Genomic DNA, 25,437 nt, shown 5'->3' with positions numbered 1-25,437 from the left:
GAACTGACTGTAGAGAGTTCCGCCCAACAACTTCTGAACTGAGACGACTCCTGATGGTAAAAATGGGCAATAATTGGGCCAAAGGCTCAGCAGGATATCCAGAGAGTGATGTGAGACTGGCCAACCCCCACTGGGCTCACAATGACAACGCAGTCTACAGAGGACACATCACAGATCTCAGTGGGCGCATCGAAACAGCATTCCCTGTGAGAATGGACAAATGTGCAAAATCTCATGTAGACAGGACGATGAAAGTGTTCATAACTATCTCGCTCGTCTGACAGAAGTCCACAACACACACAGTGGGCTGACACCTCCAGCTGGACCAAATGATAATGCTGTTAGAGCATGGGAAGCTCATCTGAAAAACAGCTTCCTGAATGGATTGAAACCAGAGATTTCCAGCATGGTGAAGCGTACGTGCATCACTTGGGACTCAGGCAAGTTAAGCCTCATTGAAGCACATGCTGTGCATGCTGGGAAAGTCCTCAGAAAGGGCCAGAAGCGGAAAGGAGAAAAAAAGATAGAAAGATCTGCAAATGGCTGCGTTGACTATGTTCCAAGCACATGCCAGAGGGCGCGGACGTGGCAGAGGGCGGATTTAGAGGTGGCCGTGGGGGCCAACGTATAACTGCTCCAGATGTTTGTTTCCACGGTGGCGAAAGAGGGCATTGGTTCAGAAACGGCCCAAAGAAAAAACCCAACTCACAAGGCTGATCAACTCGAGGCCGCAGCTCAGGAGGGGGAGGACTCAGCATCTTTAACTTTGACCACACTGACGCACGATGAGAGACGACCTACACATCAGACTGGTGATTGCACCTCACACTCACATACACACACACACACACACTGATTGATGATGCCATAGCTCAGTTAGAGAAGAATCAGGGGACAGTGAACACACATCCATTAAGAACATATGCTAAATACTCAGCTGATGCTTGTACAGGCATGCCCACACACACACACTACTTGTACATGTCGAACGTGTAACATTTCTTGTAGATGCAGGTGCAACACACTCTGTTATTAAAGCTGACACTTTTCCAACACCTCCAAAGATGAGTGGAAGTAACCCGAAGTCTGTAGGGACGTCAGGTGAAACAGTTCTGGAAAAATATACAACTCCATTATCATGCACTGATGATGTCACAGGCAAATTTAAGCATTCATTTTTGCTGTCAAACTGTTGCCTAATTAATTTGATGGGAAGAGATGCAATGTGTTTATTTGGTATTTGTCTTGTTTAAAAACCAGGGAGGGTTATTATTACTCGAACAAGTGAACTTGTGTTCCCCGACACTCACGTATTTGTGAAAAACACAACGCTGACACGCTGATTCATGTGTATGAATGGAAGCTCTGCACATCAGCTGTGACCTCCGTAACTCCTGCTCTTGTTGAAGCAAGCACACACACTCAACACAGACACAGACTACATGAAACCACAAGACCGACACTGCACTGCACACACGCATGAAGGGAGAGATGCAGACTTTGAGAAACGATGGTTCAAAGAAGGCCGTCTGAGAGAAAAGCTAACGTTAAGTTGCATGTTTTGGAATAAACACAGATGTGCAGTTTCAGTAACTTTACCCGAACTAACAAAACCAAAGCCAAGTGATGAATTTTCACCATATTTCTCTTTCAGTGATTCAGATTCTTTGACATTCCTGGTTCATATCCACACGTGTCACTTGCCAAACACAGGAAAGATAGACGGCAAGATTTGGGCCCATGGGTGAAGCTATGTGTCAATGCAGTAATATGGGAAAAAACATGTGACCCTTATGTTCAATATAACCCTGTTCAACTGGTACCAGACACACAACACACATCTGCCTATTTGCAGGAAACATGTGACATCATGAACAATCCAGCCTTACAGGAAGTACCAAAGACTCTGTGAGTCCAAGGCAAACATGATGTTGGTCTAATCAAAGGCATGCAGCCAGTTGTGATAACTCCAAAGTCTGATTAGAGGCCCTGGCAACCACAATATCCACTCAAAGAAGAAGCTATTGAAGGCATTGCGCCAGTCTTTAATGCTTTATTAAAGGCAGGTGTAATAATTCGCTGTGAAAATTCTCCTGTGCGCACACCAATTCTCCCAGAAAAAAAAATGAAGGTCAGTCAGATGAATGGCGTTTCGTGCAAAGTTTTTGCAAAGTGTGAATGACGCTCAACAACAACATGCCCCAAATGTTCCTAACCCGTATACCATTCTTTCTCAGGTGCCGCTTGAAAGTAAATGGTTTTCAGTGGTTGATTTGGCAAACGCATCTTTCAGCGATCCAGTCCATCCAGACAGCCAGTTTTGGTTTGAGTTCTCTTTTAAGGGCAAAAGCTACACATACTCACGATTATGTCAAGGTTTTTGTGAATCACCTGCCATCTACAACGACGCGTTCAAAGACAGTTTGAGCTCACACAATGATGGTATTTTTTTTTGTTTGTTTTTTTAAGAAATGTGTCTTTAAGCGCCTTTCTTGTGTTCAAGAAAAAACAAGTCATCCAATTAAAATTGAAATTGAAATTATGGCCAATTTGCCAGTGGGTTACAAGTTTACAATTACACATTTATATTTACAAGCTAAATTCATAATAAGTTAAAAGGAATTTAATGTTTTTCATGTCTTTTTTTTTTTCACTGTACCGAAAAGATACCAAATCATGAAATCAAAACTGAGTTATGTACCAAAATGTGAGTTTTGCCTTCCTTTACACCCCTTATTACCATTGTATGCCTCCAACAACCAGTCAAGTTGCAGGAAATATGGCCGCAATCTCCCCTTCTGTTCCTGAGTTACAGCACTGAATAACTGTCAGAAGTGTTTTTGCAGAGCATGATGATGTCACAGCGAAGTTGACCTTTGACCGTTTGGAAATAAAATGTCATCACTTAATTTTATCGTTACAAACATTTGTGTTGAATCGTATTATAATTATTGTATGAATTTGTGAGTTATGGCCAAAAAAATGTGTTTTGTGAGGTCACAGTGACCTTGACCTTTGACCCACAAAATCTAATCAATTCATCCTTGAGTCCAAGTGGATGTCTGTACCAAATGTGAGGAAATTCCCTCAAGGCCATGAGAATGGGATGGATTGACACCCTAAAAACATGACGCTTGTGGCCACGATTGACGCCTTCTAGGTGGCATAAAGAGGGCGACTTAAAAAGTGCACTATATGATATAATAAAGAACAGCTTAGTGCACAGTGCTTTTTTTTTTTCTTTTTAAGTCCATACATGAACAGACTCAGCAGCTATATAGGAAGAAATACACTGTGGAGTCCCTTAATGCTCACTGCACATTTAGACAAGCTCACTGTAATTGAAAAACCATGTTAGACCTGTCACAAACAAATTAATAATCATACTAAAGCATAATGAGAGCTGTGACATAGAAATAGATTGAAACAACGAAACCATAATGCAGCAGTCACACCAGACAGAGAAGCAAACGTTGTCCATTATTTTCAATATGAAGCCACCACACAACACAGCTGCTTAATGAGATTTCTGTGTTTTTAGAGAATCTATTTCATGCAACACATGAACTGACAAATAAGCTGCAGAAGCTCATGTGTGAGGCAAAAATAAAAATGAATATAGACTGCAGTATGGTCACAGGTCCAAAGCAGTAAGCCGGAGTAAAAGCTTAAAAGTTGACAGTGATTAGAGCACAGTAATTTCACCACTAATTAAACTAAAAAATAAAGAAATTAAATGACACAACAACCAATTAGTTATTATATATAGGTTATATAATGATTTTCCACTTGTGCCACTTAGGATTAGGACAATGTTACTGTCAGACACAATTACTTAAACAGTGTTGAAAATGACTGTAGATGAATAGCTGAGCCTTTTGTTATACAGCGGCTGCCATAGATGATTTCTGTTTTGCACTTGATTCCCTTTTGATTCCCTTTTTTAATGCGCCCTGTCAGTCACGCTGTTTTCTTGCACAACTACCCCCAAAACCTTTTCACCACTTAAAGAGAAAATGGAGAGAAAATGGCAGGTTTTGAACCCTGTAGTTGAGGTATAACCAAGATGTTGTGCTCCAAAGACTTTGCAGAGATGCAGCCCCACCCCAAAAAGTGAAGCAGCAAAGCTGCAACACACTCACTCTGCCAAAATAATCAGAGACTATTAGAACAAAATAAGCAAAGGGAGGCTTGTTGAATTTGGTGTTCTGGCTCAACCACTTCTAGGCAGGAAAAACTGTTAGCAGCTGTTACTACTACAACTACGTTTGCTGCCGTTATTACTGGGATCATATCTTGATCTGATAGACTAAATAATGAACGGTCTCAGGCAAGTTTGTCACTATGACAACCACAACCAGGTGCTCCCTCCCCATGCTATTAATACCTTCTCCACTAAATGACCGGATAAGGTCAGTGTGGTGTACAGCCCACTGTTCCAGTGAATTATCCCACTTATCTAGTGACATTTCTATGGACACATGTTACATAAAACCCACAGAGTGTTAACATAACAGCAGTGTTGGTGTTTGGCACAGAACAACTATAGATGTCGTTAAGACACCTTTGTGTAGGTAGGTTATGGAAGTGTTTGCCTTGTCCTTGAGTTTGGGTACAAACAATTAAGTTAACAATTAGCAAGCTCAAAGACTCACAAACGAACTCAATCACCAATAAAGGCCCCCAGACACATAAAGGACCCAGACGTTCTTAAATCATAAAAGCTTTAAATGAAACGAAAAAAGGTTGTTTTGGCTTTTGGTGAGAGGACTCATGATATGCAATATGATTTGGTGTTGCTTTTATATTTTCAAATAAAACAAAAATGACATACTGTACCTTGAAGAAAATGAGGCTTTGAGTATAAATATCAGGTTGTTTGTTCAGCCTGTTCCCTTCATGTATAAACTGGTGGAGTGCCCGAAAGACAAGCAAGGAACATGCGGATGATTGACTTTCATTTAAAATATTTAAACATGTCTGGGGCTGCCCTTATATAATATCATGACTTCAGGAATTTCAGTTGATGTGTATATCATGTGCTGGGTGATATCTTGTGCTAAAATTTTCTTTTTAAAAGGAATTTCTGCGGTAACAAGCAGCCTGATAGCCAGTGTTACTGGCTCATTTGCTTTTAGGGAACTCATTAACGAGGAGCAAATGTGACAGGCTTTGATTTTAGGAGGGTTTACTCCAGACGCACATCAAAGCTCAGAACAGATAAATAATGGGAAAACAGAGACAGGGACAGGGAAATAAGAACTAAACCTGGCGCAAAGACGATGAAAATTATTATACTGTGACAACTACTGAAAAATAAGACATTAACCGAGAAGGGAAGAAGAAAACACAAGCTGATAAAATGCACATGAACCCCTACCTTAACCTCAATGAAGTCCGGCTGGCCCAAAGCAATGAGCTCCGAGTAGGCCTGCATCTCCTCCACGTTCCAGGCCTTCACCAGCGTCAGTCTGTACACCGTCCTCTGTCTCTGGATGGACAGATGGGGGGTGGGGATGAAAGAGGTCAAAGTCAATGTGCAGGCATGAAAATTATGTTGCTGTACTACTTTTTCTATATTCCTGTTCTTAAAAACAACTACATTCAATTAAGACTACTCATACTTGTTCACATAAGTGTGATCATATAAAACCCAATGAAAGTAGTGTTCAACAGGCTGGTATTGCTAAAAAAAAACCAACAACACTTTTCTGTGACATTTCTGTATAGATATTAAGAGAAAATGTAAACCTCTAGCTGAGTAAAAAACTTCATCTTTGTACGTGAATTCACACAGTTTCTTGGCCCTTGTTATCAACCAGAATTAGATTAGGTGTTATAACACTGAGTGCTGCCATAACTGGAATGATTGCTGTTTTGGACGGGGTGTTCCAATCATCATTTCACACAACTCACACACACCACATCTGATTAAAGCTCATACTGTAGTTTTGTTAAGAAATAAAAAGGTCACGGGGCGTCGTGTGGCGTAGTGGTCTAAGCAGGCGCCCCATGTGTAGAGGCTACAGTCCTCGCTGCAGTCGGCCCCGGTTCGAGTCCCGCATCGGACGGCCTTTGCTGCATGGCATTCCCCCTCTCTCGCTCTGCCTCCCCATTTCCTGTCTCTCTACTGTACTATCGAATAAAGGCATAAAAAAAAAAGAAATAAAAAGGTCAGTTTGACCTCTTTGTTTTTCATTCAAATCAGGGAAGACAAGCATGTTGCTTTCCTCTGACACACATTAAATAAATTCACTAGTTGTGATGTTGTTCATTTATTTTGAGTCAAAACTCAAATTTCTATACTTATGCTCTTGTCTTTTGCCATGGCAGTTTGTTGTTACCAACATCTGTCCTCCACCAGCAACACAGCGGCCGCACAGTTGTCCTGTCAACAACCTACTTTCTTTGTGAATAATAACAGAGCAGTTAGGGAAAGGTTTGTGTGTTTACTAATGATCTGAAAACTGCTGTGCTGCAGTACAACTGAATATTTAAGGATCTCTCAAGCCGGTCTAATAGCATCTACTACATAACACCTTTTCCAATTCCATTTCCAATACTTTGTTTACTCTAGGTAGACAAGCTGTCAATAATGCTCCTTTGTGCATCCACAGAATATTTGAACTCCAGGGAGGGAACTGAGGATTGCACAAAATAAACAAAGAGAACCCATCAGCCATCATTCCAGTATGAATGTTTAAGCAAACCATGCGAGCAGAACCTGATCGAATTTATTTATTTATTTTTTTTAAAGCTTCAGTTTGCAGGTGCACCACTCCTCTAAAGTTCTGCTTTTATAGCTCAAAACTGCATTTGAACTTAAGGATTTTGTTTCCAAATTATTCCATCCTTGCTGCCACAATAGATCCACACCGACAAACATCATAGGACCCTAGGCCTTGTTTTCCTCAGTGTAATTGTAATCAACTGTCAGTGGGTTTCACAGCTTTTCGTGTGGACAGTGTATGGGAAAATACTTTATATACAGATTTGGATCGAGATCAAAGCCAAGTCTGGACATCCCCCTTATATGTGCTCAGCTAATTTTCCCCGGGTAAAGAAAAGGACTGAAAAAAGCCCTGCTCACAGTTCAGTGGTGCAGATTCAGGCTATTGTTGTTGCTGTATAGCAGGAGAAAGAGGATTATTGCGAATGTGATGGAGAGGAAGAGGGGTAAGAAAAGACAAGTGGAGGAGACGAAAGAAGGAGAATGGCGAGGACAGAAGACGAGAAATGAATAATAGAAAGAAACCAGTAAATGACAAGGGGAGGAGAGAGCATACTCTTTCCCTCATTTGTTCTCTCTCTCTCTCTGTCCCTCTCTCTCTTTGGAAGGTTATCTATAACACTAGGTCTTTTCAGCCCAGTAGGGTAGGAGATAATTGGCCAGTGGAAGCAGGGAGGTGAGGTATTTCAAGCTGCCTCTATTCCAAATCCGATGGTGAAGCACAACTCTATCAGTCCCACAGTGCACTGGCACGGAGGCCAGGTGGAGGAGAGCTGTCAAAAGGAGAACAGAAAGGGATAAGCGCTTAGGAAGGATGGAGATAGAGCCCACCATGAAATGGAGACTTAGGAATATGGAGCTGTGAAACACAGGCGGGAGGTGATGGGAACAGAGAGTTTATTTTTGGAAACTGGGAAGTTGCACACAGACAAACCATATTGTCACAGTGAGGTGTACACACACATACATACAAGTACATGTACAACCCTCTGGGACAAGTATAATCATATTAATGTTTAATGCTCAATAGCTGTGTACTTGTGTGCACTAATGTCTGTGATTTTTGGTGTTGGGTTTTAAAGTGACAAAACTTCTGGTCATAAAACTTTGTTTGTTCTGCAAATGTTGCTTTAAGATACAATATTCAAAGTATTTATAAAGTATGCACAAAACACACCCAGTGCTCTCCATTTCTTTTTATCTATGCTTGAATATGCCAACTATAGGGCCAACTATGTTCTGCTATGGATTTAAGCATATCTCTGAAATTATCATGAGAGAGCAAAATACTAGAGGTCACATTGTGCTGGTTGCAACAGTGAGCAACTGTCCCACTGGCAGATCAAAGGCAAAAACTGCTTTGCCAACACACAACACTTAAAGTTTCCCATATTTATAAAGGTAGATTTCCATGTCTTTTTATCATAGATCAGGTCTAGGTTCTTAATTAATACAGTGAAAGTATCACAGCGCTCAGTCCACAGAGAAATGCACACAGCCTGTATTCAGAAACTGAGCCTTAAAACCAGCTGTCAGGACTTCTGTAACTTTATGATGTCACAACAAGGCAGTTGCCGCCCTCAGCCATGCCCCAAGACCAGCCCACCTGGACCCGCCACCCAACCTTGCAGTGGTGTCTCGTTTCTTTGGAAGTGTTTACCTTTAAATATATGGACATGAGACTTTCATGCCAGAAATCCATTCTAGAGAAAAGAAGCTGTATAACATGTCCATATAGTTTTGAATATGATTGTTTCTGCTAATGTTTTCACAAAATAGAGTTTTTAAATTGGGTGTCATCCTCAATATGTCTCACACGAGAATGTGTGAAATCTTGATCTCATTGGACATTTTCTGACACTAAGTTGAAAAGTAATTCAAGAGATTGATGGCTCCTCTGACTGACTGTGAAGCAGAATTCAAATTAATGAGATTCTAGGTAGTAAGTGGTAAATGTGCCGGTGGGTAAAAGTGTCACTCTCTGGTCCAGCAGGACTCTTCTGTCACTCATCTGTCCTAAAATGGACTGATCCTGCAGTCACAGTAGACACTGAGAAACCAGTGATACCGACATAGCCATCATTACCAGCATCCCACTGTACGTTAGATACTTTTAATGACCACAAGTTGTGCTTAGTTATTGTTATGTTTTCCATAAATAGTCAGACAGAGATAGAGAACTTGACCGAGTTAAAAGAATGACAACACTATGGTCATAATGTTTTATCTCAGAGAATATCACATACAGTAATTATAGTCTAGATCAGAGGTCATTAATAGGCACAGACGCTGGCCTATCCGGACCCAGATGTACAACCTATAAATTTTATTAAATTTTGATGCTTTTCAAGCCTTCAAGGCACTGGTCACGTGGCACTACTCAGCCAATCACTGCGACACACACAGTGAGACACGCTGTCGGAAAAATAAGTGGAGAAAGTGGGATGAAGAGGTAGAGAAAGAGAAAAGGACGTGTTAAATCTATTCAGTTGTTACAATGTGTTGAGATCGTTTGTTATAAAAATGCTTGAGACTGTTGGTTAACTATTGAGAGTTAACCATAAAGAAGAAAAACAGAACGTCCAACTGCAATTTTCATTTCGTTTAGTAAAATCAAGCACTTCATTATCATTTTTCAAAAGCCCTGTTATGTAGTTATTTATTACAGCTGATATTATCCTTGAAATGATAAAACATGTTTATTAATATTATATTAGAGAAGGTAGAAGATTGAGGAGGCTGTTGGACGCAGAGAGTTCATGATTTAATGTGGTGAGTGGATCCTTTACTCTAATGACTTTAAAAATGTCACAGACTTGACATAGTGCTGTCAGAAATTGAATATCTTAACTTCACAGTCGTTGGTGTTTATTGTAGGCTGTTCATTAATTTAGTTCTAAGATGTTCCTATTATTTTGCCCACCCTGCAGTTACCCCACATTGATATTTGCTTGTTGGCATGTGGTGAAAGTGGTGATCTAGATGCAATTAGAATGCAATGATCCGTCGCTGGTGATTTGCCTCGAGCTGTGCAGTCACCAACACCTCAAGCTGAGTGGTAATGAATTTGTTCGTTGTTTGCTAAGGCATTAAACAAGAGGAAGCCGACCCATTACACAGAGGTGTAACAGAGGCTCCTCTGAGAGACTTCACAGCCCACATCTTTCTCAAGGTCGTCTGGCGGGTTACCTAAGCACCATTCTTCTCCTCACTTTAGCTTATTAGGAAACACACGAACGAAAAAGAATCGATTTACACAAGCGGAGTAGTGGCTAGATGGAGGCAGTGATAATGGACTTTCCCTCTACTCACAAATGATGAGAAGGCCTGCAAGGTTATTGAATGCACTTTTTTTTAACCGCTGCAGGGGTATCTGTGGACACAGATCATGCACTTAATAGACAAGTACACCTTTGGATGTTTTCACTCTTGTGGTCGTGGCAGTGGCATTATCAACTCTGATGAAGCCAAGATGTTAGAAGTTTCAAGAATCAATGAAAAGCCACTGTTCCACACTCGAGTAAAGTGGTAAAGGGTTGAAGTGGTCTCTCTCATTTATTGGTATCTTGCTGTAATCACATAGGAATTTGGTAAATACAGAGGACATCTCGATCTGTGATTTCTGAGAAGACTCAATCCGTCAGAGTTGGAGATAAGAGATTACTTTTGAGGTGACACAGGAGAGAGTCAAAGTGGATAGGAATACAAGTTTCTTTTCTATTCAAAGGTTTAATATTACTTTCCCCCAGACCTAAAGATGCAGATAAAAATGAAACAATAATTACTGTTTTTTTTTTTAGAACTTATCAGGACTAAGAGTATTTCATACAATCTCTTAAATAAGACACTGTGGTGGTGAGCAGCATCCCTTGTCTGCTTATCAACAACCATACATCAAGCTAAGCCAGTGCCCAGCACAGGCCAGAGCTTTTCTCTTAGAGCTGAGAGAACAAGAAACTGTGACAAACACAGGCGATTAAGTGCAGAAAATCCACAAAATATCGAGATCATGCTTCCCATTTATGGCTGATACATACAGGCTTAAAACATCCCCTCATGATGTAGCAAGATAAACAACATGCACTTGCAGTGTATCCATTCAATGAAAAGGGTTTAATTTGACATTTCATTGACAGCAATCATGCAATCAGACATAATTACTGGATCAATTTCATATCAATATATTATGAGGCTTTCCTTTTACAGGTACGCCAATTCTGAAAATAATTGGGCACAAACAGTGACATGATGATAACAGGAAAATACCCAGTTAGAAAATGAATGCAAGTAATGAAGCACGCAAACATTTCCAAGGGAGAATTAGTTTTACTTTTAATTATGCACTCAGAAAATATTCCAAGTATCATCATTCAGTGCAATTTGTGCATTTGTGATGCAGAATTACGAAGGCGAGATAATTAAATTGACTTGATTAAGCTTGAGGTAATAACAAGCTATGGGAACACAATAGTTAGAGCTTTATTGGCACTGAAACAATCACAGAAGTCTTATTTTCATTGATGCTGAAGTTAGGTTAATTGCATAGACGGTAAACCTGGCATAACCTCCATTACTGTTATTGTTAACACAGAGCAAAACTGCCAATTATCATCACAAGTGTGTTTAACAGTGAGATGCCTGACAAAAAAAAGAGCTCAGATCGCTCAAACTTTCAGCTCTTCTTTTCCTGTAAAGATCAAGTCCTGCTTTTTGCACATTTGTCAAATTGTCACTACCCAGCTAGAACAGCATAGAATGAAACAAATACTGCATGTTTACATTTTTAAAGTAAAATGGGAAAATCCTCTGGGCTGGCTGGGGCCTGAAACACATAAACAGTGTACGAACAATGTATTTCAACCAAGCAACATCGTCCAGGGCTAAAAAGTTGAGTAAACGACCACTACAGTCTATATCAAAAAGTGAGTCTGTCGCCATAGACTTCCATGTTAAAATGCCCAACTTTACAGCAGAAATAATCATGATTACAGCTTGGTATAAAAAACAGTTTTTGGTCTATAGCTAATTTCCTCTTTCATGGCAACTATACAGGGGGTGAATTTTTATATAACTCCCCCATTTAATTTCTATAGAGGCTTAAATTTATGCATAATTGAGGGTGTGCCACTTTGAGTGACAGGTGGGTGAGCGTATGCTTGCCACAACACGGCATGTACCAAAGTCTCAGTTCCAAACTTACCCCTCCTCTTTCCCCAGTTTTGGATTAGCTGGGAGTTAGGTGGAGTCAGGCTCTGCCAAGATGGCGACGGCGGGGCAGCTCACTCTGAGCTTCAAAACCACTCTTGAGAAACCACCTTTATTTACAGTCTATGATTTCAACAATGTAGTTTTAACCCAGTGTGCTACTTTTTTCAGTCTCTTTTTGAGTAGCACTGTAGCCTCTTTTTCACAAGCTCACTTTTCTAAACTCTCGACTGGAAACTAAACCTTGCTCAGGAGACAGCTTACCTTCTCTCCCAGGGCCTTGAGGCTATCCAGGAAGCGTGGCCAGAAGTCCTTGAAAAGTGGCCGGTCAATCTTCTTCAGACTGTCTTTGGTGCTCGCATCCACACTCACATACAACTGGGTAACTGGGACCAGGCTCCTGGAAATTATAGGAGTGAAGAAATTAGAAGAAATGAGGATAAGAATGATCCAGTTTGAGAAAGAAACAAGAAATGTGGTACAAACCCTAGAGGTATTACTCTCTTTTTCTTAAATCTTGGTCTCCCTCAATGTCATTAAACCTTAACATATTTATCAGAAAGCATGAGTGCATTTCTGTAAGAAGCTGAAGTTCAGTATCAGAGAAGACAGAAAACACTGAATATAAATCAGCTCCTCTCAGATTATTCAATAGGAACAATAACATGCAAAAACACGTCAAACATTCACAAAGCAACAGACTAATTGTACAGACAGAAGGGAGGAAGACAACAGGAAGTTGTGGTAAACTAAAAAGTGCTTCTCCTTCATAATAATTACACATTAACTTATTTGCGTGTAGCTACACTCCAACACAAGCTGTAAAAGCAGGATGCAGCAGAGTAGTAAACACAACCAGAAAACTGTAAAAGATTCACACGACTGAAACGAGAGGAGCACTTTAGATGGTAGATAAAGTATCTGCTGTACAAGAGAGACAATTATGTAAAGATGCAAAAATAAACAATTAGCTAAATGAGCAATGAGACAGAAAGTCAGGAAATTGAGTTCAAGAAGTTGAAGAAACAGTGCTGAAATAGAGACTCAATCAACTGAAACAGCTCATCGCCAACCAGGTGGCTCTGGCAGACAGGAAGAAAAATGACTGATGCCTGCTGTTCTTGCCGTCAACCTGCTCGATGAGTATATAATAAGTCAGCCTGTGACAGGCTAGTTAGCTGACATATCAGATATGTCACAGTATGTCTTCATGACAAGGCATCTAGACAGAGTGGCATCTCTAGATGTGAGGGGGGAAAGGGCACGGAGAGTGACAGACACCAGGGTAAACATGTGGACATGAAAACTTAATGTTTATATCAAAAAGGTGAAGAGACATAGGTCATCTTCACCTGGAAACTGGCAACTGTATTACTGTGATTTCTGGCCGAACATCAAAAGACAGTGTGATAATTTCCTGGTCTATGTGAAGGTTAGGTTAGGTTACTTTGTTCAAAGCAGAATGTAAATTTGGTTTGCAGTAAAAACAGTTGTCAATCTTACACATACATACTGAACACACAGCGCAGACAACACCACATGGACAAAGTAAATAAAAATGTATTAATCAATTGATTAAACATTGCTTCTATGCAGTGTTACTACAAGTTATTCATACGAGTCATGGCTGCTGGAACAAAGCTCTCTTTACACTGTTTTGTTCTTTGGGACTATGAACCTTCGTCCAGAAGGAAGAAGGTATCCGCCGTAGCTGTCTGGTTAAGTTGTGACTCACCAATCAGCTCACTGGACCATTTAACAATTTGATTCAGAGAATTCCTGCTCTGTAAGGATAGATTTCCAAACCATGACGCCAGATAAAAAGATAAAAATTGATTCAACAAAAGCACAGTGGAACAAGGTTATCATGGTCTTGTCAATGTGGAAACTGAACAGTTTACTCAGACACAACAAACAAATGTTAACGCCCCTTCTTGCACACAGCTTCACAATTTGCCTAGCATTTCAGCTGGTGTCAATAATTATTCCAAAGTATTTGTAAGATTGTTCACAATCATTTTATTGAACAACTGGTTAAATAAAATGAAAAAACCTAAATTTTCTAATGTCAGTCTGGTAACTGATGATCTGTTGGAAATAAACAAGTTACTAGGATTATTCTACATATAATCGGCTAATTCATTCCTGAATAAAACCTAAGCGCAAAGTGTGTGAGCTAACGTCATTAGTAATACAGTTGATGTCTGCTTTAACATCCTGTTGGTTTTGTCATGTTTGGGGGGTTAGGTGATCCATGAGTTTTATTTGAGTGGTGAAGTCCTTGGTCTGAGTTTGAGAAACACTGGTTTAAAGGAACAGTTCATCCAAATTACAGAGAAGGCATCTCATTAATTCTTAGTATCATCTCATGCAAACAATTTTGGTTTGATGTGCCAAGTTTTTGATACATCCTCCTCTGAAACTTCTGATGTCACCCAAACACAGCTGAAGTTAATGGAATTTTGTTTGTGTTTCTCAAAGCACACAAACCCAACACCACTGTTCTGTACCCTCCTTGTTAAAGGACATCAAGCACTTATTCTTTGAGAAACTGAACCTTTGATCCTTCCTGCTAGGCAACAATGTAACTGCTCAGACACACTCAAGCTCCCTACTTTCTAATTCATCCCCCCAGACTTCAAAGAGAAAGGTTTGTGAAGGCAGTGAACGAAAATACACTACAAAAAAATAGCCAAAATAAACTGACTGGAATAAATTTTTCAGAGTAAGATAGAAATAGTGACATCCACAGAAACAAAGGTATGTGCATCTGGTCTGTACCTACCTGATTTCCTGTGGGAACTGTGCATTGGTGACCAGGAAACTGGAGATTTGTTGAGAGTGGAGGAGGCGGATGAAGGTGTTGATTTCAGGGTACATGATTGGCTCACCCACCAGGGACAGGGCACAGTGCTTGACTGCTAAGCCCTCCTCATACCGCTCTGGCTTCACTCCAGGAACGCCTGGGGGGAGAGAGGACAGTGGCTGAATAGATAGTTTTGAATTCAATTCCACCTTTGACTTAATCTGTGTCTCCCAACAATAAAATGGGGGAGCTCACACACAGAGGCATAAATCAAAGAACAACCAATGCAAAGTTAAAAAACTGAGGTCAAACTGAGTAATTACACACAACCAAACAGAAAAGAAGAGACACGTTTGCTGCTCATGAAAAATAAAGAGGGGAGAGGAAGGGAGGGAGGGAGAGAAGAGACAGTATATTAAGTATGAGCTTTGGGAGTTCGGCCCAGAGCCCAGTTCATCCCTCTTCCACTCACTCTCTCCTACTTTCCACCAGGTGGTCTTGGCCTCTCCCACTGTTCAGTGGATCCACAAACTACAGGACGCTGTAAAAATTTGCTTGACATTAGTTCAAATGGGAAGGTTGAGTAGAAGGACAAAGATATGAGGGATTAATGCTATAAAGTTTAATTGACTATTGCTTTTAATATTTAAGATTACTAAATAAAAAAAGACAACAACTTATTATTCATAACAGTTGAATAGATAGGGATTTAATGTGATATTGCTGGAGCTACAGCAGATGCCATTGAATTTAAGAGTACATGCAGTGAATCTTAATTAAATTAAACTTTGGACTGTTGCCTTTATATGCTTTATAAAACTGTCTATGAATTATTGATAAGTTTGCAACATTCTCTACAGTTGAACAAGAGCAACTGTGACTACGCTGCCTTTCAAGGACAAATTACATCCCACAACAGATGCAAAGGCATCAAAAAGCAAGCTGTCCCCCAGGAGAAATCCCACTTAACTCTGTTCATAAAAGCTGAGGAGGATGAAGGATGAGGTGTGTGTGTGTGTGTGCGCGTGTGTGTGTATGTGTGTGTGTGTGTGTGTGTATGTGTATGTGTGTGTGTGTGTGTGTGTGAGAAGACTGAAGTGTCTGAAATCTCATTAAACATATGTATCTTACAGTTTTGTAATGTGAAATTCCATTAAATTCTGAACATGGTTCACTCTCTTGGGGGGTGAAGTGGGATCAAGTCGATCACTCAGATACTCTGTTACAGAATGTATAATTTAGAGTTATCGGCCGATATTGGCCTATCACAGATATATCAGTATCGGCACATATATTCTCCGATATGCGCTGACATGAATACTTTTATTAGGAAGCAATAATGCAGTGGAAATGCTTGGGTCAAGTCAAGTTATATAGGCAGCATTTTATGTATATTTGATCTTTTGTTTCATTCAAGTTATATATATATTATATACATACAATATTTGTTCTGTTTTTATTAATAGTTATTTATTTTTATAGTTATTTTATTTAATTCCCAGTGAAATTTACCGTTTCAGTGCATTGATGTCATTTTGGACAATAAAGTTTATTGTTAAACTGTAAAATATCCTGCTTTCATTACACATCTTTATTTATTTATATTATATATTATATATATATATATATCGGCCAATATATCAATATCGGAATTTTTTTTACTCCCTAATATCATTATCGCCATCGGTCACAAAAGTCCAGTATCGGTTGAGCTCTAGTATAATTATTGTTACTGAATAAGAAGCCACAGAACTGATTCAAGAGATGACAGCTATTATCAAAGACCTTTAATTTCCTCTGGACTTGACCTGCACTGTCTTTGTTGTGACACCAACACTCATGGAAAATGGTTAACAAATCATCAATCTCTGGTTTGCAGACTACTTCGCCCTGTTTAACTTCTTAGTCTGTGTGATTTAAGAAACAAACTTAACACTTCCCAGTGGAAGTGTTTGGTGTCTACAGTGGTGTCTATGAATTCAGTTGGTAAAAATTAAAGCATAGGTGCTTGGACGAAAGGGTGCAGTGCAGAATCACAGAATGCATGACAGGAGTGAGTCATTTTAAAAATTAAAAGTGCTTTGTTGTTGTAGCTCAGAAAATGACATTACAAATTTTTTTTTCAAGGTATAAATCAACAGACAAGAAAATCATGGACACAGCACTCCATTGAACAACCCAAGATGATCAGCTGGATCTGGGCTGGACTCCTACAGTCAGGCCATGGGATTCAGATATTTGTTCCTAGTTTCAGTCATCAAAAAAAAGAAAAAAGAAAAAAGAAAACACACTCAACTCTTTACAGGCAGAACCTGACAAACAAAACTTATGTGACAACTGGCAGGGTAATAAACTGCATATTTTTTTACATTTAAAGGGTGACTAATAACTTTTCATTATAAACGGTTGCATGACATTCAAAACTGCTATTTGAAGAGACCTTTTAGACAGTAGATTATCAGGTGGTCAGAGCAGAAACCAATCTGTTTAATCACACAGAGAGTTTTCAGAGGCAATGTCTGGAGAGTTCATTGGACTAGACCTTGTAAAATGTATCAGTCGATGGTAAATGGAGTTGAGGGCTGCCTAATTTGATTTTATAGTGCAACTGGAAAGAAAATTATGGATGATAATAACCATATAGGACTGCGTTTTGCTTAAGTGTGTTTCTAATTAGAATTGCAAAGATTTTCTTTGTTACAGCATCTTAAAATGTACTTTTCTTTATTTTCAGCACATAACATTATAACTGTAATCTCTTTAGAAACAAATGTGTTTTTTCAATCACTAAGTGAACTAAAAAGCAGCTTACTGTCAACATAACCTTATGTGCACTATTGTTCCATTGTTATCATGTCAGGAAATTAGATTTTCAATAATGACCTGCATTATAATACATCATGAGTGGCTGCTCTGAGAATGATGTTAGCTATAAAGTGGCCCTTTGAAGAGGATATGTCTCAGAAGTTTTTAGCATTTGACATTAACATCTGTATCGTTTCCTGAGTACAATAGCTGTACTGTTTTTATAATGGGATCAGCAGTGGCTTTGAGGTTAGAGATGCAGCCATGTGACTGTTAGGTCACAGGATGAAACAATGTGAGAGCGTATTGCTTTTCTGTTTTATATCGCTGTAAATTGAATGCGTGTTTTGTCCGACCAACAGTCCAACAGCCGAAGACAATCTACTGAGGTTCTGAGACTCTGTGCTGTCATTACTTTTTGACATGTTATAGATTTAATGATTAATTGTTTATTTGAAAAAGATACCAATAAATTAATCTATGAGAATAATGTACAGGTAAGGCTGTAACTGCTGTTTAAGTACTAATTCTAATGAGGTGAAGATCTTGTTTTAAACATTTAAATCCATGTGGAATATAAACAATTTTCCAATCAGTTCTTGTTTGCTTTAATAAATGTCTTGTTTTGACAATATTTCTCAAAGAAAATCTGCTTAGGGAATACTCACAGGATGATCACTAAATTCTGTTTTGACTGAGCTTTGGGCGTCTGACCAGTCGTCCTCAGCCAATGCTGCTAGCAGCCAGAGAAATAAGTCCCACATGCCAGCAGTATTAGTACAAGTAGTACAAGCTGAGCCCAAAAATGTGGGTACAGACGGGGTTAATTCTTTATTACAAACCATTACATAGTGTAATTCCAGTTTATCTGGAAATCTGACGAACCCTCAGTGAGGGTACAGCACAAATGTTGCTAAGTTTTGGGAAGATAAAGAGAGTGAAGTTGTGACAAACGTGAACGTGCCAGATGGGAAAATTAAATTGTGTGTGTGGAGTGTGTGTTGGGGGGGGGGTTGAGAAGTGATTGATGAGATGGGCTACTATAGCAAGGGTGTGATGAAACAGCAGACAAACCATCAGCATTTTGATCTTCACTCTGCTTCATTACACAAAGGGTTACAAGAGGTCGTTATCAGTAAGCTGGAGCCAACAAAAGTGCGCATGGCGAAGATGGTTTTTCCGTGTCCGTGTTTATCTCTACAGCAATAATTCAGATGTATAATGTGCACTCAAGAGGGCAACTGATTGATAGATAAACAGAGTGCAAGAGATACAGACATATACACAGAAGTGGAGAGACAGGAGTGAACACTCATGTTTGCATGTGTCACCAACCTCTGAACTGTCGAATCATGTTCTGGTGCTTCTCTACAGCGTCCCGCAGGATCTTCTCTGCAGGGTCCATCTTCCAGCGCCACTCCGTGCCCACAGGGTTGGTGTGATGTCTGTTAGTGGGGCAGACGGATAAACAGATAAGGAAGAACAGCAGACAAACTGAAACCAGTCGGTGAGGAACGCTACTATACAACTTCTTCACTGCCTGCAGGGGGACAACATCAACTGACAGCCAGTATGGATCTAAGGCATTACTCTGATTTAGACAGATTTAGGCCATTAGATCGAGTCATTAACACAAATAACACAGTTACATATTTCACTAGATCAAGAGGAAGGTGGATCATGTGTATTCTCACCATGAAAAACATATCAAGTGAAAGAATGCATCCTCCTGTAAAAACTGTACCTCCTGTGGGCGTTGATAACACCTTCTCACCGTCTAAGTGTGATGTCTAGGTGCAACAACAAATCCGGAGGCATCGCAGTCTGTTGCATCAGACAGTCTGTTGCATGCATATGCACGCACTCACACCACACATACTGGCCTTGCCCATCAAATCTAACTCCACCTGTTGCTGCACAGAGGTGGATGGTGAGGACGGCTTCAAAAATACAGCTGTGCCCTGAAACTGCTTACTTCCTGTCATCTCACATAGCGCCCTTAAGTAGAGACTGGCATATCTGCTGTGACAGGGAAGCAGTTCACCGCAGCAGCACATTGTGACAGCGACCTTTCAGTGCTCAACACAGTCGCCTTTTCAAAAGGAACTTGAGGGGAGCAGAAAGCCCAGTCTCTCGCCAATGTCATCATGAATCAGTGTCCACCTTTTAGGCCTCGCAGTTATGCCGGCCATTAGTCTTCTGCACATAAATCATTAACTTGTTTGCCATGGAAAGATCACTGCTCAATGTCAGGGAGTGGTCTTGACTAATGAGGTAAACAAGTTAGTTTTAGACAAGGAGACAAGTAAAGATGTGGGAAATAATCCCAACATGCTATAAAAGTAGATTCCCTGTGTACCTGAGATAGATTCCAGTGTTTTCTAGAAAGATAATTAAAGGTCCTGTTAACAAGATTTTAAACAATAATATAGCAGCAAACATCTATTTTCTATGTAAAGATATAGAGGACTAATGGCGTCCTGAGCACAGAACACTCTGTATGTGTTGTAATCTGAGTTTGTCTGTTCTTTGCTTCGGTAGACCGTTGGCCCTCCCCACGTTTATATGCGCACATGCGACATGACATATTGCACTACAGACTTCAGGTGAAAGCGACCTGCCAGAATTTCTTCCACTGAAGAAACCACTATAAATGTCTCTGACAAAGAAAAGATGAGACCAGAGCACAGGCGGACTGGCGATGGGGACTACCGGCTGAAATCCCCGTCCGCCGATGGACCATCAAAAACATCCATAAAGTTTTTAAAGTTTCTATCAGAGCTGCCGGTCCCAGAATGGCTCCAGCTGGACTGGGAACGGGCCTTTCTTCTCCTCCATGTTTAAGTAACTTGAAGGCTACATAATGTTACATGTCTGTTTTCATTAGTGACCGGCTACAGAAGGCATGATAATGTTAGCTAACTTGCTGTTACCGGCAAATGTTGCTATCACTAGCTGGCTAACTGTCAGCACTCCATGGAGCATATCACGGCAATGCTAGCGTGGGCTGATGGTTCTGGCTAGACTGTTTATTCATTTTTGCTGGCTCTGGTGTGCACGGTAACTTAATTCAGTTCTGCTTCTTGTTGTGTTTAGTGGCCGCTTTCACTGGGCTTCTAACACCTTGCTGGCTGAGAACATGAAGCGAGGCTGACGAAGCATTTGTTATGGTCTGAGACGCTGGTGGTCTAGTGTGACATCTAGAGGCGGTGACGATCGTCTACAGACGTTTTAAGACCTGAGCTACACAGTGGCTTTATTTGTCAGGTACATACCTCCAGCAGAAGACACACTTGTTAGCACAGGCGAGGCTGGGGGTAGTTTCCATGCACCGGTGGGACTCAATACCATAGAAAGTGTGCTTGTAACAGCCTCCTCTCCCACGCAACATAGACTAACCAACAGAAACAAACATTTTAATGTGATTCATGCATTCACTTTGACAGAGAATCTAATGCTCTACTAAGAAGCGTAAATTCGATTACCTTGGTCCATCGACAAAGCTTCACTCCTGAATGACTTCCAATTAGTTTGTACCCTGCGCGGAAAGATAAAGAACAACATGTGAGAAGAATAACGCTCTCACTCAGTATACACTTCTTCCATCCACAACCACGTAGGCCAAATTCAGCAGATACTTAATACAGAGGAAAGCGGCGATTTCATTTTCTTTGAGTGGTACATCAATGAAGCCACGCTCAGCATTCACAAAGTCATATAGTCACAGTCGTCTGCTAAAGGCTGCTGAACATCTCTTATAAAGCCACTAGTGACTGCTTAAGGACACGGCAACGGCAGCAAGGATGGGAAAGCATTTCCAATTCTTTTTGCTGCACAAAAAGGAGGCTAAAGTGTTTCAAATTCACTTTTCTTTACAAGTCCGCCTCTCTAGCACGGCCTCATACCACTGGATACAAACTGGATAAGTCCTTGCAGGGGTTACACATCCTTCTCTGTGATGTCTGTCAAAGAGAATGCTTTTATCTGTATCACTTCATCTGCTCGTGAAATGCCAGAGGATGATATTTGGGTTGCTTCTAGGGGAGTCAAGGATGGCTCACTTTTAAAGACGCAACGTTTAAAGATACTTTCTACTTCAGCCATAGAGCAGCAGAAGAGCCTGATGTTGAAGTCAGGTAGTGACTTTTTTTTATTTTTGAAACCTTTTATGTGTTGTAAGTGAAATATCTAATTAAAACACAGCAGGAAATTTGTATCAGGGTGGAAATGAGCTCTCACTGCTTCAACAGATCTCAGGTTTGATGCTAGATGAGTCAAATACAAATGTTATTCATCAAGCCTATTTATGCGTATATTTGCAGAAAAGGCTGAGTGGTGACAATACTCATTTTTGATTTACCAACTGATGGAAACAGCTTGCCATTCATCAGGTATGTTCCTTTAATAGGCAGAAAAATCGCTCTACTTCCGAACACACAAACACACAGAATTCAATTTCTTTTTGTTTTTTTGGTCAAACACCAAATGTTTGCTGTGGTTTTCTCTCTGGGCAAAAACATGTTGACATCCACCCTGAAAATACCTTTAGAGCACATGTCCTCCTCTAACCTCGCTCCTGGCAACTGCATAACACATAAAAATATATAGTCCCAGGCCTACAAGACCTGGACCTGCTGACAGTTTATTTAACTATTAATAATTTTAATGTGAGCAAAGTTTCCCCTCTTGTGTTTGTTGGGGAAATGGATTTCCAATGCCTCCATGTCCTTTAATGTGTCGGTGGAGAAGATTGAGCCAAGGTGAGGAGGAGGAGAAATGTATCTGCTGAAAAAGTACAACATGTGCTATGAATACTCATACTTAGATGTTGGAGGCATCAGTAGTTGAGACGAAGGGAAAATGTCCCAAAGCTTTGCCAGGAGGCATTTTAACAATAAGTTCATGGCCACACGCACAGATATTAATCAAAATGCACGTGTGTGTGTTCCTGTACAATATCTTAGAGGAAAAAAAAAGAGCGTGAGGAGACAACATCAGTCTGGATCAAAATTAAAAAATTAAACTACATTCAAATTAGAAAATAAAAAAATTAACAGATTGAAGCCCGTTACTCAAACATCTGTTTCTATGATTATATTAGTGACCACCTGCTTCTCAACCAGCTCTTTAAAGAGGACTTAAATTTGGCACCAGAGCTAATGAACTGAAAGCTTACAGAAACTCTGCTGCTGCGAAACAGAAACTTACCCATAAGGCTTTTAATCCGTATAGCACAAAATTCAGTGATGGTCTCCCTAGTGAGAAACTGAGGGCTTAAATAACTTGAAATAAAAGCTTTTTGGGTAAAACATTATTGACAACTCTGCAAACAATTTATACTTTGATCTGTGATACTCGACCCGGAGGGAAATAAAATGAGGAGGGAGGGGACTTGTTTAATCAAAGAGTTGGAAAAAAAAATCCATCTAATTTGTTTGGAGGCATTTGCAGCTTCTTTTTCAGGATCTTGCAGGTACAAATTTTCCATGTACTAATCAAAACTAAAGTGTCTTTCAATATTTCAACAGCACTCGTCTGAATAGTCTAATGAGAAATAGCATTTTTCCGATGTTTAGTTGTCCCTTCACTTAAAACTCTACAACCATGTCACGGATATCTTAAGATTTTGTGTAATCCTGCTACAACACAACTCCAGACCATTAACCTGGTATTGTTGTTCATCTGTTGTTGCAGACAAACACTGACAACTATTAAATGACACACAGCAGATGTGCAAGTTCTTCTACCAAATACAGTTCTTGCTAGTCATTAAAGTTGACAAGACCCATAAATCTGATTCTTTCCATACAGAATCAGATTTTAGTTGCAGGTATACAATCCCGAGTCCATTTGAAAGGTCTACTCTCCTGGGCCTTGTTGATGGAACATGATTTGCTTAAATATGGAGCTCTGTGGTAAAACTTTATTGGACTTTATGCAAGAGTTTCAATAGTGTGTGACTTTTGCATCCATGTCATGCCAGGAAGCGGCTATACAGGAAACGCAGCCATCCAAGACCCAATATCATTAAAACAAAGCCAAAACTTTCATCCTTCATCCTTTTATTCCAAATGAAACGTAGTGTCCACCAGGACCGACTGTTGCCAACATCAACACCACGAAATAGGTCAACATTTGGTCAAATGAAGTGAAGTCTTGCTCACAGTCCTATTTATAGAGTGTTGTGTAAGCTGACAGTGGGGGGTCATTGCCTGAAAATGACTGGCCTGTGGTATACTAGTGAATGAACTAAACAGTAGAAGAGTAGAATAGTAAAATGTTTCAGAGATAATGAGTCAACAACCGAGACTCTGTGGCTTCATTTAACACCAGTTTACCCAAGCACAGGCTCCAATATCAGAATATGAATATTGAACTACAATCAACTGAAAGCACTGAGACAGAGGTCTGCTTCAGACAATAGTAACATAACACAAATCTTTCACACAGGCAGCACTATTCTTAGACGATATCCCCACTGGATATTTTCACACTGTCTTGAAAGTGATATTGCCTGTACATTGTGATTATCAGGTGTGAATGCGTAATCAGAGACGTTTCACTGAGTTAATGTCTGAGATGAGCAAAGTTTTTTCCAAATGAAATAAGCAGAAAACAAAACATATATTATACTTGTACCAATACAATAAGATAAGTGCGTAAGTTGAACTACATGGTCTGGACATTGAATTAAGATCTTTAAGAGTACTGCCGTGTTGACACCAGCTGGGAGGAGTTTTGTTGAGGTTTCACTGCGGGAGCAGAGAGGACTTGGGACTGCACAGTGAGGACAGGAGGAGGCAGAGAGGATAATTGAACGGCGCTGTATCATTCAGTGACATTAGAAGACACACACTCTTCAGCTTCACGCCTCTCCTCATGCAGCACCTATGACCAGCTTTAACTAACCAATTTCTCCATCAGGATGTTTGAAAAAAGGCCGGAACAGGATGCAATTTCAGCTGCTAATTAACGTTAACACAATCCAAACTGAGGTTCCAACATATTACTTCTTTCTGCGTGGTACGCCAAAGTAATTAGCATTTGAGGCCAGAGGACGCTTGATGATTTACAAAAGACATCATTGAGTACCTCAGGTAAAGTGAGTTTGAGAATAACGACAGCTCTGTCAGTGACTTATGGACGGACACATTTAAGCAAAAAAGAAAAGAAAAAAAAAAAACTAACTTGACTTCTCTTCTGGTAATTTGTGTATGTTTGTTAGATTTACTGCTGAAATTTTAAAAAAATGACATGACTCATAATTTATGTTCTGAGGTGAATTACAACTTTGCTGCCCTTGTGGAATCAGCAAGGTTAAGGATACGCCGACAAGCAGCTGGTGTGCTAGTTCTGTAAAGTGATTTTTTTATTGCCGAGCAATGCGGCTAGATAATATGAATATATTATCCACAGTCACCAGTGACACGAGGCAGATGTTCTTTTGGAACTGGCTCTGCATTTTACTCATACAAGTCAAAGATTCATACATTTTTCTAATTCAGTTTTAGTTCGTGTCAGCTCTCAAATGTAAAACTTGTCCTATTTTTCCTCACCTTGCTTCGTCAGTGCTTCTCTAAGGGCCGGGGTGATCATCTCTCGTCGTTCCTCTTCATCCCCAATCTTCTTCACGCCATTCAACTTGGAGAGCTTCACTGTCTGGCCGTCTCCTCGACCCTCCTCTTTGCTCTGTGGCAGACACTCGGAGTCAGTTACTGTTTATAACCACCATCTGTTGCATCTTAAAATATTAAGCTGTGTTGCTGTGTTGTGACTGACATTCGTCATAACTACAAATCAATAGAATACAATGTTAGAAATTTCATTATGAGGGAAAAAAAGAATTCTTGTAGAAAAATTTAACACTAAAAACCAAAATCTTTAAGACGAC

At 40.0% G+C, this 25,437-nt stretch overlaps 1 protein-coding gene across 2 annotated transcripts in view; it reads right to left on the bottom strand.

Annotated features, from left to right (window-relative positions):
• tyw1 (tRNA-yW synthesizing protein 1 homolog) overlaps window positions 1-25,437 on the bottom strand; it is a 61,224-nt gene that overhangs the window by 22,436 nt on the left and 13,351 nt on the right. For both annotated transcript variants that reach the window (XM_022738668.1, XM_022738669.1), the window contains exons 8-14: window positions 25,103-25,235; window positions 21,032-21,084; window positions 20,822-20,940; window positions 18,882-18,991; window positions 14,721-14,898; window positions 12,200-12,335; window positions 5,381-5,491 (exon numbers count right to left, since the gene is read on the bottom strand). In XM_022738668.1, coding sequence (XP_022594389.1) covers window positions 5,381-5,491; window positions 12,200-12,335; window positions 14,721-14,898; window positions 18,882-18,991; window positions 20,822-20,940; window positions 21,032-21,084; window positions 25,103-25,235 — 840 coding nt within the window. The remainder of the gene's footprint in view (window positions 1-5,380; window positions 5,492-12,199; window positions 12,336-14,720; window positions 14,899-18,881; window positions 18,992-20,821; window positions 20,941-21,031; window positions 21,085-25,102; window positions 25,236-25,437) is intronic.

The sequence above is a fragment of the Seriola dumerili genome, unplaced genomic scaffold (assembly GCF_002260705.1).
Source record: "Seriola dumerili isolate Sdu_G_001 unplaced genomic scaffold, Sdu_1.0 BDQW01000036.1, whole genome shotgun sequence".
Taxonomy (NCBI): domain Eukaryota; kingdom Metazoa; phylum Chordata; class Actinopteri; order Carangiformes; family Carangidae; genus Seriola; species Seriola dumerili.
Note: the sequence above shows the minus strand (reverse complement) of the source record. Positions and strands in the feature narration are given on the sequence as shown.